Source organism: Glycine soja, chromosome 2, assembly GCF_004193775.1.
Source record: "Glycine soja cultivar W05 chromosome 2, ASM419377v2, whole genome shotgun sequence".
Taxonomy (NCBI): Eukaryota; Viridiplantae; Streptophyta; class Magnoliopsida; order Fabales; family Fabaceae; genus Glycine; species Glycine soja.
Genome location: NC_041003.1, coordinates 16969292 through 16986496, shown reverse-complemented (window position 1 = coordinate 16986496; position 17205 = coordinate 16969292). Strand labels below are relative to the sequence as shown.

The window sequence follows — 17205 nt, the reverse complement described above, 5'->3', positions numbered from 1 at the left end:
AACTTTCAGTTTCATTTGAAATTGGGGAGCGCAGAAATCAGAAAAACAAATCGCTTCCGCTTTTCTCTTTCTCTCTTCTATGGCTCCCCTCTTCGTCTTCCCTCGCACACTGGAAGACCTGGAACACGAAGGACGCGAAGACGACGACAGGCTCTACGTCCAGAACCCTGTCAACATCGCTTCCCTTGTCTCCTCTCAACTCGAAGAGTTCGTCAAAGGTAAAACAATCTCACTCTTCTCAATCGAAAAATGAATCTCAAATTGAAACCAACATTTTCGTTTGTGAACAAACAAACAGGTGTGTCGTTTGATCTTTCGGACAAGGAAATCCTGTGCGTTGAGGAGCAGGATGTGTTCGACCGCGTGTACTCCTTGGTTCGCGGCTTCGCCCTTCTCTCCCCCTCCTCCAAATTAAACCTCCTCGAAACTCTTCGTTCCAACCTCGCCGTCCTTCTCCCCAACTTCGATTCCCTCTCCAGGGCCTCCCATGACCACCACGTTCCCCTCGCCTCTCACCGCAATGCTTTCAAAATATACACCTTCTTCCTCCTCAACATTTTTCTTCTCAGCAACAACAACAACGCCTCCAAGGTTCCTTCCTTCTCTACAATACATACTCCAATTGTTATTCCTTAAATTCAAAGAAATTCCTGATAGTTTCCGCTTTCAGGTGGTGGCCCCAAGTGCTAGGAAGAAACCCGCTGTCAATTCATGGAATTGGGAGGCACAGAGAGCTCGGATCCTCAATCTCATTGCCAATTCTTTGGAGATAAACCTTGAACTGCTTTTTGGCTCGCCGGACCTGGACGAAAACTATTTGTCTTTCATTACAAAGTGAGTGCTTTGTGTATTTTTAGAACAAGTATTCAATCTGACTTTATTCTTAGAAGAACTTTCTGAGTTGGCCCTCACTTGTTGCAGAAATGCATTCTTTATGTTTGAGGATGCAACTCTCTTAAAAGATTCTGATTTGAAAGATGCCCTGTGCCGTATAATTGGAGCCTGCTCTACCAAGTACCATTACACCGCACAGTCGTGTGCATCCATCATGCACCTGATTCACAAGTATGATTTTGTGGTCACGCACATGGCGGATGCAGTTGCTGGTGCTGAGAAGAAGTATGCAGATGGAAGCCTTGCCATGTCACTTGTTAGGGAGATTGGAAGGACTAATCCCAAAGATTACGTGAAAGACACTGTTGGGGCTGAAAATGTGGGTCGTTTCCTGGTTGAGCTTGCTGACCGCATACCAAAACTGATTTCGACTAACATTGGCATTCTTGTCCCTCACTTTGGTGGAGAGTCCTATAAGATTCGAAATGCACTTGTTGCGGTGCTGGGGAAGTTAATAGCCAAGGCATTTAAAGATGTTGATGGTGGTGAAGTGACTTCCAAGTCCATTCGTTTGCGTACCAAGCAAGCTATGTTGGAAATCTTGCTTGAGCGTTGTAGAGATGTTTCTGCCTACACCAGAAGTCGAGTTCTTCAGGTGTGGGCAGAGTTATGTGAGGAGCACTCTATTTCAATTGGCCTGTGGAATGAGGTTGCAGAAGTTGCTGCTGGAAGGTTGGAGGACAAGAGTGCAATTGTCAGAAAATCTGCTTTGAATCTGTTGATCATGATGCTGCAGCACAACCCTTTTGGTCCACAGCTTCGAATTGCTTCATTCGAAGCAACCTTAGATCAGTACAAAAAGAAGTTGAAAGAGCTTGAGCCTTCAGAAGGAGCAGAACCCTCCTCTGATACTGATATTTACAATGGGGATGGAGAAGTGGATGATTTAAATTGTGAAAATGTTGTGAAGGGGCAGCAACTAGACAGTTTAACTGATAGTTGCCTGTCCCAATCAGAAGAAGCGATCCCTCTGCAGAACAGTAGTGTGCCAGATGTTGGGAACTTGGAACAGACTAGGGCATTGGTTGCATCTCTTGAGGCTGGATTGCGGTTCTCTAAATGCATTGGAGCCACAATGCCAACACTTGTCCAATTGATGGCTTCATCTTCTGCTACTGATGTAGAGAACACAATTCTCTTATTGATGAGATGCAAACAGTTTCAGATTGATGACTCTGAGGAATGTCTTCGAAAGATGTTACCATTGGTAAGCCGTTGTTCTTTTTATAGTGAAACGTTATGTTGCAAACACAGTCGTATTGTGGTTATCTAAATAGGGGGAAATGATAGGCAAATGTGATTGCAACTGTGGTTGCAGATTGCAATTTAAAACCTTGCTGTGAAACAAGGATATTCAAGGTTTATTTGATTGTTTTTTAATGTGTTAGAGGCTATGCACTCTTTGTATGTATGTAATCCTTGATTTTTCTAAAATTAATTCTTTCTTTCTGTCATCTCTCATTTGTAGGTATTTTCTCAGGATAAATCCATCTATGAAGCAGTGGAGAGCGCTTTCCATACAATATATATCAGGAAAAGTCCAATTGAAACTGCCAATAATCTTTTGAGTCTTGCCACTGATTCCAATATAGGAGATCTAGCAGCTCTTGAGTTTATAGTTGGTGCCCTGGTCTCTAAGGGTGAAATATCTTCCAGCACGGTATTTTCATGTACCACCTTGAGTAGTATGTGTGCTGTATGAATTAGTTGAATGCCTCTAGATAGGACTGCAGAATGATGCTTTATTCCCTAGAAATAGAAAACTTGACCAAGAAATGTACCCTACCAAGTTTGACTCTTTCTAAATGTTTTATGGAATGAAGCCCTTATGTTTTATTTTTCAGTTTATATATCCGTGTTCACAAATTTAAATATGAGATTGAGATTGGCTTAATTTTCATGTTTACATATCATTTGATGATAAACACTGGTCTTAAACAATAAATAAATTAATAAATATGTATAATAAAAGAATAAATAAATATAAATATATAAATATGCTTTACAGTGGTAAGTAGGGTTCTTATTGTTGAGGCTGACTTGAGTTATGATCTCTTACTTGAATCAGTATTGTAGTTTCCTTTTATTTCTCCCATTGAAAGAAATTCTTCCTGCCAGTGTTTCTAATTTGGTTCTCACTATTTGGTTTCCTCATCTCATCATTGCTACTGCAGATATCAGCATTATGGGATTTCTTTTGCTTTAATGTTGGTGGAACCACTGCAGAGCAAAGCCGTGGTGCTTTATCAGTCCTTTGCATGGTTGCAAAGACGTCCTCTGGTGTGCTTGGCTCACATTTTCAGGACATCATTGATATTGGGTTTGGTCGTTGGTCCAAAGTTGATCCTTTGCTTGCTAGGACAGCTTGTCTTGCTATCCAGAGACTGTCCGAAGATGACAAGAAAAAACTGCTGGCTAGTAGTAGTGCTCGAATATTTGGTTTTCTAGAAAGTTTAATCACTGGTTTTTGGCTTCCCGCAAATATTTGGTTTGCTGCTGCTGACAAAGCCATAGCTGCAATCTATGCCATTCACCCTACCCCAGAAACCATAGCAGCTGATATGATAAAGAAATCTCTCAGTTCTGTCTGTAATGATGGCGGTGTTAATGTGCAGAGTGACATTGACACAAGTAGTGGCAGTATGCCTCTCACAGTTCAAGTAGCAAAGCTTGGCAGATGTTTATTTATAATAAGTCATGTTGCCATGAATCAACTGGTATATATTGAATCCTGTGCCCGTAAAATTCAGAAGCAGAAACTTACAAAAGAGAAAAAGGACAATGAGAATCAGAACCTAGACAGCAATGGCACCGTATCAACTGGTACACAGAAGGTGCAATCAATGTTTCTTTCTTATGGTCATGTCATCCTGATAGCTTCAACTATCAGTTGTCAGTGACAGCAATACATCTTGATCTTTTGATGTCAAAATCTATTAAGTTTGACTTGTTAATCCATTGCAGGATAATGATATAAATGCAGAGTTAGGATTTGCTGCCTCTGAGGATGCAGCGCTTGATGCTTTGTTTGAAAAGGCAGAAAAAGAAATAGTATCTGGTGGTTCAAATGAAAAGAATTTGATTGGTATCTGTGCAACCTTTTTGTCAAAGCTTTGTAAAAATTTAGGACTAATGCAGAAGGTGATTTCCTCAATTTCCTTCAAGAAACTTAGCTGTCTTGCATTTTTCTATTCATTATTTGGTAGCTTTTTTGTATTCTAAGTTAATGGCCATATATTGAAGCCAACAGTTATTGTCAAAATGTGAAATGGAATTATAAGGTTGACTTGATGGTTGAAGGAAGAAGGGGGGAGGTCTCGGGAGAGGTTGTGGGTTCAAATCCCTCCCACTAACAAAAACTAACAAAACAAACAATTAACATTTGCCAATCAATTTTTCTTTTACGAAATGTGAAAATAGGATATGATTTCAAAAGTTAATTAATCTCAAGTTTTGAATAAAATTTTAAACATTATAAAACAAATTTGTTGCTGATGTAACTTCTTCCATTTATCCAGTATCCAGAATTACAGGCATCTGCAATGCTTGCTCTGTGTCGATTGATGATTATCGATGCAGATTTTTGGTGAGTTCCATGTTAAATCTGCACTTCCTTCCACTTATTTTTTGCTGGTACTTATTTATGCCTTGTTATGGAGTGAAAATAAAGTGAATTTTTTCAGTGATGCAAATCTCCAACTCCTTTTCACGGTTGTGGAAGGTGCACATTCTGAAATTGTTCGTTCTAATTGCACAATTGCATTGGGAGATTTAGCAGTACGGTTTCCCAACCTCTTAGAACCATGGACAGAAAACATGTATGCGCGCCTAAAAGATCCCTGTGCATCTGTTAGGAAGAATGCTGTGTTGGTGCTTTCACATCTCATACTAAATGACATGATGAAGGTAGTGGTTACTTAAGTTATTTCTTTTTTCAATTTGTGCAGTGATTTAGACACTGATGCAATCATTTCTTGATCAGGTAAAAGGATACATTAATGAAATGGCTGTAAGATTAGAAGACGAAGATGAGAGAATTTCAAATCTAGCTAAGCTATTTTTTCTTGAACTTTCCAAGAAAGGTTTTTACTTGTATTATGATTTTCTCTTTTGTAGATAAGTATCTGCTATTATTCTCGATATTGCATTTTTAAAGGCAGAAAGTTGTTTGATATAGTTTTATGGATTATAACAGGAAACAATCCAATATATAACTTACTTCCGGATATTCTAAGCAAATTATCCCAGCAAAATCTGAGCAAAGATTCTTTCTGCAACATCATGCAATTTTTAATTGCTTCCATCAAGAAGGTATTGATTACCTGACAATGCTGAAATTGTTCTATATTTATTCTGATTGCCATCCTCACATTAGTTTCATTAAGTACTCCAGGATAGACAAATGGAAGCTCTCGTGGAAAAGCTATGTCATCGGTTTAGTGGTGTTACAGGTATATCTTCTTTATCCTTTAAATTTTTTTAAATACTAATTAAAGCCAGTTCAGCCAAATTAATAAAAAGTTTCACAATTTTATGCCTAAAATTGTCTAAACTAGTGTTTTATATAGCATCCTTGAGGGTATATTATTTTAATTAATAGAAAATTTTTCGCATCAAGAATCACTTCCTTAGGTCTGCATGAAATTCTGATCTCCCAGAAGTTTGTCTGTGGTCGTACACAATTAACCGTGACTGCATGTTTGCTTTTATGTTCTGTACGTGCGTTAATAATAAAAGTCATACAAATGAACCAAATATGCAGAAGCAGCAAATGAGATATCAAACACTCACTAAGATTGGGCATATCTTATATAAAGATTAAGAAGATTTAGACTATTCTGGTAAAATGTTTTCCAATTTAAAGTATATAGAATATGCTAAACAACAGTTCCTGATTTCACATTCGATCAGCCAATGAGTTAAAGCATGAGTTATATTCTTGTAATTCTGAAGGGCTTTGAAATCAATTACAAAACCAAGAGAAGTTTGTAGTTTATTGCTAATAGTGATCATGATTTTATTTCTCTGCAGATGTTAGACAATGGGAATATATATCTTATTGTCTCTCTCAGTTATCGTTTACTGAAAAAGGGATGAAAAAACTAATAGAGTTATTTAAGTCCTATGAACATGTCTTGTCAGAGGATTCTGTTATGGACCATTTCAGGAACATACTGAACAAGGTAATTATGTTTTTGTTGCTCATGCATACTTTTTGTAAAAATGACTGACTCTTTTTCTTGTATAATTTAAATTGAAAGCAGGGAAAGAAGTTTGCAAAACTTGAACTTAAAGCTTGCATTGAAGAGTTTGAGGATAAGCTGAATAAGTTTCACACAGATAAAAAGGAACAGGAAGTTACTGCTCGAAATGCTCAAATCCATCAACAGAAGATTGGCAGCAGGGAAGGTTTTACCGTGACTATAAATTCTGAAGATCACTTGTCATCTAATTCTTCTTCAGGTTAACTTTTAAACTTTAAAATGTCCTGGTTTTCTACTTTCTTCTGTTTTCCTAATGATCTTATAAATTTATAGCAGTACATTGAGTGATAGTAATCAACTACTCGAAGCACTAATACACTATATGATTTTACTGGATAAACAATTGTCTGCTTCGAACGAAGTCCGATGAGCAGGATTTTTTTTTAATTATGAATTTTCTGCCAGATGAAACAGAAGGTGAAGTAATTGATGCTTACACTGAAGAGGCAACTATGCCTTTAAATGAGAGATCAGAATCTAAACTTGTGTCAGAATCACATTCTGGTGCTTCAAGTGAGTTGACAGAGTCGGATCAAGGGGATATTGAAACCCGGGATATTGAAATCCAATCACCCCAGGTTAAGACAAAAGGTTAGTTTAAACACAGCTTTTGCTAGGAAGCTTGATTTTATTGTTATAATAAACAAGAGGCTGCTGATTACAGGAGTTCAACGGTCCAGAACTAATAAAAGCAATGTTAAAGGTGGAACCAAAAGAACTATTCGGTCAAAGAGGTATGCCTTATGCATCTTTAGCTTGCATTTGCGTGATAAGATGCTAACATTCTGATCTTGCACGTTATCCACGTCATATAACCTTATTTCACAAGTTTTTCCAATACGCATATGATTTTGAAAGTACCAATATGTTAGTAATATTATCTAAATTCACATAATTTTGGGTGAATTAATAATATAGTTACATGCCTACATCACATTTATATCTTAGAATTTAGGTTTAGACAAAATTCAATTCTAAAAAATTGATTTGTAAAGTGAGGGTTGTATCCACTTATATTCTTTAATTTGGTCATATTACTAGTTGATATGAGATCTCCATTATACCTCTCACGTCGTGGACTAGACATCTTGAGCATGAAGTTTGCAGGATTGAACATTTATGGGTGGTCTGATAAGAACCCAATTGTAGTGACTCGATAGACTCAATAATAATCATTAGGATAGACTATATTAGAATTTGGATTTGAGTTTAATTCAACCCCACAAATACATTGAGGGTCACCTTTCATTTATATACTTTAATTTTAGTCATATTATTAGTTTAAAGTGGAATCTCCAAAAGACTGACAAAATAAATATACAATTTTTAGGTTTATAGTAAATATTCTATTTCTCAATGAATTCAAAATAATGGTACAATTGGTATTTATTCACGCTACAAATAAGAAAAATAAATCTCCTATAATTAGGAAACAAATCTCCACATAAATAGAGAGAAAATACAATAATCAAGATAAAAACTTCCTAAAATATATCTAATCTGATTTGGTTCAGATTTATTTCCCCTAAACTTGATCCTACGAATTTGGACAAATTACATTCATCTACTAGATTTGACACAATTAAATCTTTAAAATTATCAACATTATTAGAAAATAGACTTTTAAAATTGGTCTTTTTTTACTTTCAAAAAATCGATGTTGAAACTACCGACGTTAACATCATCAATGTTAACATCGGTTTTCGTAAAATCGATGTTAACATACTCTACATAACATCGGTTTTTAAGAACATTGATGTCGTATAATCAGCAAATTAACCAAAAAAATGTAAAATATGCCAAAACAACATCAATTTTCTAAAAATCAATGTTTTTTGCACTACATAAATTTTTAGAAAAATCGATGTTTTTTGCAATTTTTTTAATATCTTGTCTGTTTTTTTAATATTACCTAAACTTGCAAATTTAAAAACAGATCAATTTAGGCAGTTTTACAATACAAAATTTTATATTATTATTGAATAATTACTATTAATTATAAGAAATAGTTAAAGAAAATAATAACATCAATACATTAAATCATATACTATAACTGAATCTAATTAAGCATAACTATATACAATTGTAAAATTTTTTAAACACCTAGTGTTTCATTTTTAACTGAGATAAAATCTTGCTCACTGAATGTGAATTTCCTTTAATCTCTTTGATTTTAATGGTCTTGGATTAGTAAAATACTGCATGATATAATGAAACATAAGTTAATTAGTATAAAAAATGACTCTTTCTACTGATAAAATCATTGTATTGAATCTCAAATAGGAAACTAAGGTTCACTAATGAACATAATTTGTATATAAAACAATAGTCATTAATCATAAAAAACAAGTTATAAAAATATTCATAACAAAAAAAGCTTCAAAAGAGTATTAAAGACATTTGTACCTGTCAATTTGATCACTAACAATGTTCAACAATGAACATCGTGATGACAATGCAAACAAGAAAACCAAAAGTGTCTACAAATTACAATTACAATGTCAGTACCCTGTATAGACAAAGAGAGAAAGAGCTCTGGATCCCCCATACCCTGTATCTATGCATATGTTTCTGTGGTGCATGAGTGTATCTAGACTAATGATAGAATGATGATAGTATTTGTACAAAACTTCATAACGGTTATGTATGGGTGTTCGACTTTTTTTTTCTAAATTTTACGTTCAATGGATTATTTCAGTTATGTTTTATGGAAGTTTTAGTTTGAGTAAAAGGTACTTCAATTGCACATACACAAACACAAGACAAATTGCTAGACGACGACAAGTCGGCCAGTACCATTACAACTTTCCAGACAAACAATATCTATACTTAAAACTTCTACATTTCAATTAATTAAAATAAAATGAATCGTATCATACATGTACAAAGTGAAAATTATCCTTAAAGCTGAATTAATGAATTGATTGTGTAAGCAATTATTGCAATTTAAATAATGCACTACTAGAACAAGACTTATAATAAAAAAAAGGAAAACAAAATTCATTTTAGCTTTGAAGTTTATTATGTCTTTTAGGATTTAAGGATACATAATAACTTTCAATAAAAAATGTTAAGAATTTAGTTTACAGAAAATCAAATTCCTAAGGTGAGTTCGCAATATTTTTTCGAAAATAAGTTGTGAACTGAGTGGACAAGGACCCAAATTCACACCAAAGAAAAAAAGGGGTGTCTATGTATTTTATTTGAAAACGGGACAGGAACTTAATTTGGAGAATTGGGGGCAAAGATAAAAAAGTCCCAAATCTAAAAGATCCTTTAATTGGGCCCAAGCTTTCTTTTCTTATTGAGAAATAACTGGTGGTCAGTGCCAGCCATTTCTTTTTCCAATTCTCCATTGATAGTTAAAAGCTAATATTAACCTGTCACTTCTTATAATTTCCTATTGGCTTATTACATCTATAGGTCAAACTTTGTTTAGAAATGTATCTTTTCGGGTTGGATATAACTTTGTTTAGAATTGGATAGCTTCAAGGATCACCTGATTTTATTTTAGTAGTTATACAATTGATTTATTAATGATTCTTTACCAACAGTGTAGCTGGTTAAAGAATTATAAAGAGAAAAAAATTATTGTAAGAATATAAGAAAACGAAAAAAAAAACAGCAAAATTGAAAAAAACCATTGATATTTATTTCATTTGCAACATTGGACTCTCCACGCCTTTCCTAAACGGATCATAGTAGGTGGTAAGGAGGAAATTGATAGTTGAGCTCTGTCTCACGAACACGAACTAAAACCACTGGATATTCACGCAATTCACAGGTTCTTTATTCATGATTTCATATTTAATAATATTCATGTCCCAAAAAAAGAAGGGATCCTATGCTAGTGTCTCATCAAAACTCGCCGAACTTCATATCCAAGAACAACCCCTCCAAAAACAAAAAGGACTATTACAACATACAAAAAAAAAACTAATAATAACTCGTTAATTAGATTCATAGAAAACATAACCATCAATGTACAAAATATATACTATGTTGCACCCTCTCTACTTAAGTGAAGGAAACAAAAGACAATGTGACAAACTTGAGACGAAGATAAGGCTGCCCTGAGACGGTCAAAGAGTCCTCTGAGACGAAGGTGCAGGCATGTGACTGTAGAATGAGTGTATGTGAATAGCTTTAGTACATAAATATTGCAAATATAGTCATTTATTTAATTTTTTATAATATGTAAATTTAGAATATACTCTTAAGTAAATATAATCTAACTTTTTGTTCTCAACTGTGTACTACATCTAGTTTATACTATATTTTGGGGAAAAACAACTTTGCTATTCGATATAAATTAAACTTTTATATTGGTAGGCAAGGATACATAATGAAAGAATGATTTTGCAATTGCAGCTTTATATGATTCGTATTCATAAGGAAATATCACATCGAATTCATTGTTTGCTCTAACCGTATTCAGACGAATAACATAAGACTCGAATCCTTTGTAATCCATTTACCTTGTCCCTTAATGCAGGTAGATACTGAGGCGCCTTTTGATGAGAAGATATACTTTTTCAGTTTGATGTGGGATGTGGTTATATAGCAAATGGAATCTGGAAGATCTACTGAACAGATGCAAATATATGACTGCATATTCAAGTTTGGATACATAATGCTTAACAGATTCTAGTAGAGGCAACTACGGTTGCAATGCTTTAATATTTAAATTGGCATAAATTATGTATACTGTTTTACAATATCAATTTAAAGTGTGTATCACAGATAATTCTAGGATTTGATTCCTAAAATATATCTCATTTGAGGAAAATATGATTTGTAAAATTGCAGGGCCAACTTATCCCAAGTAGTAATTTAATGTTTGCAGATGATTTGTTGCTATTTGGTCAAGCAATTGAAGTCATTGTCCTAGCGGTTCTTCAAATTGGATCTTTTTTTATAGAATGTCTGGTTTAGAGAAAAGACAAGCATCTTCTACAATGTCGATGCGCCTATGAAGAACCTCTTACTAAATCATTTGGGGTTTAGGGAAGAATCTTCTTTAAGCCGGTACTTTGGTGTAGGGGTGGACATATAGGCCCATCTAGCTCGTGAAACTTGTGTTTTAAGTGGGTCAAATAAATTTGTTTTGCATAATAAATGTCTTTTTTTTTGTCTGTATTTGGTATGTCAAGTTTGTAGATAAATGGATTGGTCCTTGGGTTCAATTAATAATTTTTTTAAAAAAATGTTTTTGGAAAATTATTTTTATAAAATTATAATTTTTTTCCTTCATTATTTTAAAATCAAATCTATCTATAACACTCAAATATACCAACAAAACAAAAATAATTTCAATACTAAAACTAAAAGTGTCAAACTGTCTTAAGTGAGTCTTGATAGTGTAAAAGTTCAAATACACAACTAAATAAATGTACATTCAAGCAACTAAACATTTGATAAAATGTTTGATGTAGCTTGAGTTTATCTTAGTTAGTTTGAATTTATCTTAGTGCCACTTGTGTTTTGGGTACTGTAATAAGGTATTTTTACACTTCCTTTGAAAAATCCTTGAAAATGAGACATTGTAAAAATTATTTTTTTATAAAATTGATGTTATTTTTGTGATCTTCACTGAACCCTAGTCACATTGACATGATCGCAATTTCAAAATGACGTCTCCTTTTAGTAGAATCCGAAACACCCCTTTAGTCCTTTATGTTTTGACAATGGTAATTAACCCCGAATGTTGTCATTAACCTTATTTCTGAAATCTATACTAAATTTCCTTCAATTTGGTATATAGAACCTTGCGTTTGTACTGACGAACGTGAACGAGAGAGGTCTCTAAGCAACACAAAGAGGAATTGACGTAAAGCTCACGATAGGTGAGGGGAGTTTATTATAATTTATGACTTTTGATACCATTGTTGGGGTCAGGGAACCTCACAATTTTTGTACCATATGGTTGGTACCTGTGATAATCGTGAACCTTTGTTCGTGGGAGCAAAATGACAACAGTAGAGTACGTGAAGCGAAATTCTTTTGTGGAGCCGCCAAGCCGACGTGATGACGTTAGGATTATTTTGGGAGAGAGTTGTGTTTTGTTAATCAAATCCTCCGTAGTTGGTTGCATAATTCTTTTTTTGAATTAAGGATGTAAATCACAGATTTAATTATATGTATGAATTAATTTACTTTCCATTATGTGAATGATGTGTACTGAGTTACTATACATATATATATATATATATATATATATATATATATATATATATATATATATATATGTATGTATTCATTTAAGTAATGGTGCGTAGTTTGGTGAATGTATATCGTGAAAAATTTACTTTCATTTTTCATAAGCAAATTAATGGAGTTTTCAATTAAAAATTAAAAATTAAAAATTTCATGGTTTAGAGTGGTGATATCATAGCGGCGAGGCGGGTCGTTACAACTTCTTTCAAAAACAACTTAACATACTCATTATATAGAGTATACAACTTGTGCTTCACAACTTTTAACTTTGTTTGGTGATGCAATCCTGATGGAAGCTTGCTTGTGGGGCTTCTATGGAGGCTGGATCTTTGAGCTTCAATGAGGTCCTTTAATGGTGATTTTCCACCATGGAGATGCAGCGGAAGACAAAGGAGAAGAGGTGAGAGGAGGCGCCATCCACTAGGGAATAAGCCATAGAAGAAGGAGCTTCACCACCAAGATGAGCCTTGGATGAGAAGCTTGGAGAGGATGCTTCAATGGAGGAAAAGAAAGAGAGAGGGGGGAGCACGAAATTGAAGGAATAAAAGAGGGAGAGAAGTGGAACTTTGAAGTGTGTCTCATAAGACTTTCATTTATCAAAGTTACAACAAGTGTTACACATGCTTCTATTTATAGACTAGGTAGCTTCCTTGAATGGCCAAAATACAAGGTCCAAACGAAGGAAAAACCTATTCTAATATTTACAAAGATAAGCGGGCTCATACTTAGCCCATGGGCTCAAAATCTACCCTAAGGCTCATGGAAACCCTAGGGCCTACCCTTGGATCTTTAGCCCAATCTATTTGGATTCTTCTACCCAATGCCCTTGCGGGATAGGATTGCATCAAATCCTACCCCCCAAGAGCATTGGATAGAAGACTCTAAGAAGATTGGGCCAGAGATACAAGAGATGACCCTAGGGTTCTCAAGAGCCTTAAGGTAGATTTTGGACCCATGGACTAAGTATGAACCCACTTTTCTTTGTAAATATTAGAATAAGTTTTTCTTCTTTTGGGCCTTGTATTTTGTCCATTTTAGGTTTGTAAGGTACCCTACAAATTAAGAACACCCTACCCTACGAGTTAAGGGTACCTTAGTAGTATAAGGTTTTAGCCTTGTATTTTAGGGCATTTTGAGTAGTCTTTGTAGTAGGGACTTTTTTGTATTTTCATCTATTTTGGCATGAGGGTGAGCTTAGCTATTGGAGAGGTGACGTAGCTCCATGTGGAGCTTGTAGGCCTTGGATCTTATTCATCAATGGAGTCCTTTGCTTCTTGAAGTTTAATGGCATTGGAATGAAGAAGGAAGAAAGATGATTGGAGACGCCAATTCAAGGAGAAAATGAGTCAAGAAGAAGCTCACCACCATAGGAAGCCATGGACAAGAGCTTGAAGGTAGGAGAAGATGAGTGGAGAGAGAGGGAGAGAAGGAGCACGAAATTTTATGCCTCAAAAGAGGTCTGAACTTTGAAGTGTAATTATCAAATGATCAAAGTTCAAAAATGCACACACATGGCCTTTATTTATAGCCTAAGTGTCACACAAAATTGGAGGGAAATTTGAATTTCTATTCAAATTTCACTTGAATTTGAAATTGAATTTGTGGAGCCAAATCACTAATTATGATTAGTGAATTTTATCTATGGTTCAGCCCACTAATCTAAGATCAAGTCCAACATTCTCCACTAAGTGTGCTTAGGTGTCATGAGGCATGTAAAGCATGAAGGACATGCACAAAGTGTGACTATATGATGTGACAATGGGGTGTAGCAAGCAAATGCGCACCTCCCCCTCTAAAATTTAATTGGATTGGGATTCTCCCAATTCAATTAAATTTATTTCCCAACACACACATCAAATTTTCACTTAATGCATGTGAAATTACAAAACTACCCCTAATACAAAAACTAGTATAGGTGCCCTAAAATACAAGGGCTGAAAAATCCTACATTTCTTGGGTACCCTACCTGCATTATGGAGCTCTAAATACAAGACCCAAAAATAATGAAACCTTAGTCTAATATGTACAAAGATAAGTGGGCTCATACTTAGTCCATGGGCTCAAAATCTACCCTAAGGCTCATGAGAATCCTAGGGTCTTCTCTTGCATCTCTGGCCTAATATTCTTGGAGTCTTCTATCCAATGCCCTTGGGGGGTAGCATTGCATCAAGGGGTGTGTAGTTTCCCCTCTCTAGCTTCTCAAGGAATATACTAAGATGCCTTTGGCATATTCTTGGAATATTCTTTTGAAATATTCTTGCGGCATATTCCTTTCCAATGTGCTAGAGTCACACCTTCCATTCTTATGGCATCTAAAGGAATATGCTAAGATGCCTTTGACATATCCTTGGAATATTTCTCTTAGATTCACATGAAATGAAAATGAAATTCACATAGTCAGTGACCTAGGATATAAATAGAAACATGTGTAACACTTGTCACAACTTTGATGAATGTGAAACTTGTGAAACACACTTCAAAGTTCAACTTCTCTCCCTCTTTTGCTCCTTCAATTTCGGGGCCCTCTCTCTCTCATTCTCTTCCTCCATTGAAGCTTCCTCTCTAAGCTTATTATCCAAGACACTCTCTTGGTGGTGAAGCTCCTCCTTCCATGGCTTATTCCCTAGTGGATGGCGCCTCCTCCCACCTCTTTTCCTTTATCTTCCGCTGCAACTCCATGGTTGAAAATCACCATTGAAGGACCTTATTGAAGCTCAAAGATCCAGCCTCCATAGAAGCTTCTCAAGCAAGCCTCCATCACTTGGATAACCATTTGATCAATTCCAAGCTTTGCATAACAAAATCTAAAAAAATTAAACTTGAATTGGGGGTCTAGAATGCATCCAAAGCAAAGCAATAATGCTATACTCACCCTAATATTTATCAATTTTCTTTTTCATATCAATTGTCATGTTTCTAATGGTCTCATCCTCATTATTCACATTTTGAATCAACAAACATAAAATCTTCCTGACTTGCATGAAATGCATATTAGATGTAGGATAAGAGGAACCAAAAATCAACTCATTAATTTGATAAAATGGATGCAAAAATTCACACATTTTTTCACCTCTATCCCACTCTTCATTAGTAGGACAATTCGTATAGCTTTTATCTTCAAATTCAAGACTACTATAAGCACAACGATACAAAAGTGAACTCTCAAGCATAAGAAAGGTGGAATTCCACCTAGTAACAACTTCCAAACACAAACCCATCTTGGTAGTAATACCACCAACTTTAGCAATACAAGCTCTGAAAACCCTTATTCTTTCCTCTAACCCTTTAACATACTTGATACTCTCCCTAATTTTACGAATAGCATGACCTGTTACTTTCACTCCCACCACTTGTAACAAACCACCTCGTCACCACGATCTCACTAACTCTAAATGCGACATTTCAATTTTAAGTGAAAGCTCTATTAATTTGATTATGAAAATGATGGTGAATTTTTCGCGATATACATCTACCAAATAACACACAAATATATAAATATCTATCTATCTATATATATATATATATATATATATATATATATATATATCTATATATATATATATACATACATCTACCACTACACATCATTCATATGTCAGAACATAATTCATTGTTTACATGTATCTAAATCTAGAATTTACATGTCCAATAAAAAAGAATCAAGGAACTTCGGAAGAGTTGATAACAAAACACAACTCTCTTCCAAAATAAATTCCAACGTTATCATGTTGGCTTGGCGGCTCCAACAAAAGAATCTCTCTCCAACATCACCTACTGCTACTCAATTGCTCCCACAAATGAAGGTTCACGATCATCACAGGTACCAACCACACGGTACAAAATTGCAAGGGTGAGTTTATTATAAAAGATCAACAAACAACAAACACCAGATGAAAATGATTAGCAAGAAAATAATAACAGTAACCACAATCATTCTTAATAATCCATCAGTTCAACATGCACTTAACAAACTAGTCACCAACGTTTTCCATAATTCAAATCAATTATGCTCAAAATGATGTATGCACCTGACTAACTCTCAAATGCAATGCGGTACCATTCGTCAGAATAGCCTAAACGTGTCCACATGACACTTTCACTTAGGAAAACTAGGCAACAAGTGTCGAGATCACCTTGTTGATGAGGACATGGAAAGGACTAAGGGAAAGGAACCTTTAGAAGGACTTGGAGGACCTATGACAAGGGCTAGAACAAAGAAGGCCAAGGAAGCTCTTCAACAAGTGTTAACCATGCTATTTGAATTTAGGCCCAAGTTACAAGTGGAGAAGCTTCAGATTGTCAATTGCACCATGTTCCAAGAAGAGTAGAGGGTGCCACCTTTGTTGAGTGATTTTATTAGCATTTTGTTAGTTGAAATAAAGGCCCAAACTTGTGTTAAAGTGGCTGTCAATTCTCTTTGGATTTGCACCACCTATGGGCTTGTTTTAATTTGAAGAAATTAAGGTTTAATAAGGTGAAAACTCTAGGCTTGTGGCTGCCTCATGGCTGACCATGAGTTGCCCATTTTCCCACATGTTTTGTTTCTTAATTCTTGTTTTAATTAGGTATAATGACACCATCAATTGTTGTTATTGGTGATCATTTGTCTTAATTCTAGTTTTAATTAGGTATAATGACACCATCACTTGTTGTTATTGGTGATCATTTCATCTTTTCACTTTTGTAACCAACTTGATGCCATTCCTACTTATGGACTGCACATTTTCTAATAAAGGACAGACCTTGAGTTGAGTTTTAATCACCTTTTAAAGTGTGAGAGTGAATCTCCTTAGTTAATTGAGTGATTTAAGAAATTGGTTTATCAAGGAAC

The 17205-nt window shown here is 35.0% G+C and overlaps 1 protein-coding gene across 1 annotated transcript; it reads left to right on the top strand.

Moving 5' to 3' along the window:
- Positions 1–11027, top strand: LOC114390995 (condensin complex subunit 1). Its single transcript, XM_028351976.1, has 17 exons — positions 1–218; positions 299–591; positions 671–834; positions 922–2101; positions 2363–2554; positions 3069–3728; positions 3859–4035; positions 4413–4480; positions 4578–4800; positions 4877–4976; positions 5090–5205; positions 5288–5345; positions 5926–6077; positions 6159–6357; positions 6564–6749; positions 6823–6892; positions 10654–11027. Exons 1-17 carry the CDS (start codon positions 80–82, stop codon positions 10655–10657), a joined length of 3981 nt encoding a protein of 1326 aa, XP_028207777.1. The 5' UTR covers positions 1–79; the 3' UTR covers positions 10658–11027.
- The last annotated feature ends 6178 nt before the right edge of the window (positions 11028–17205 follow it).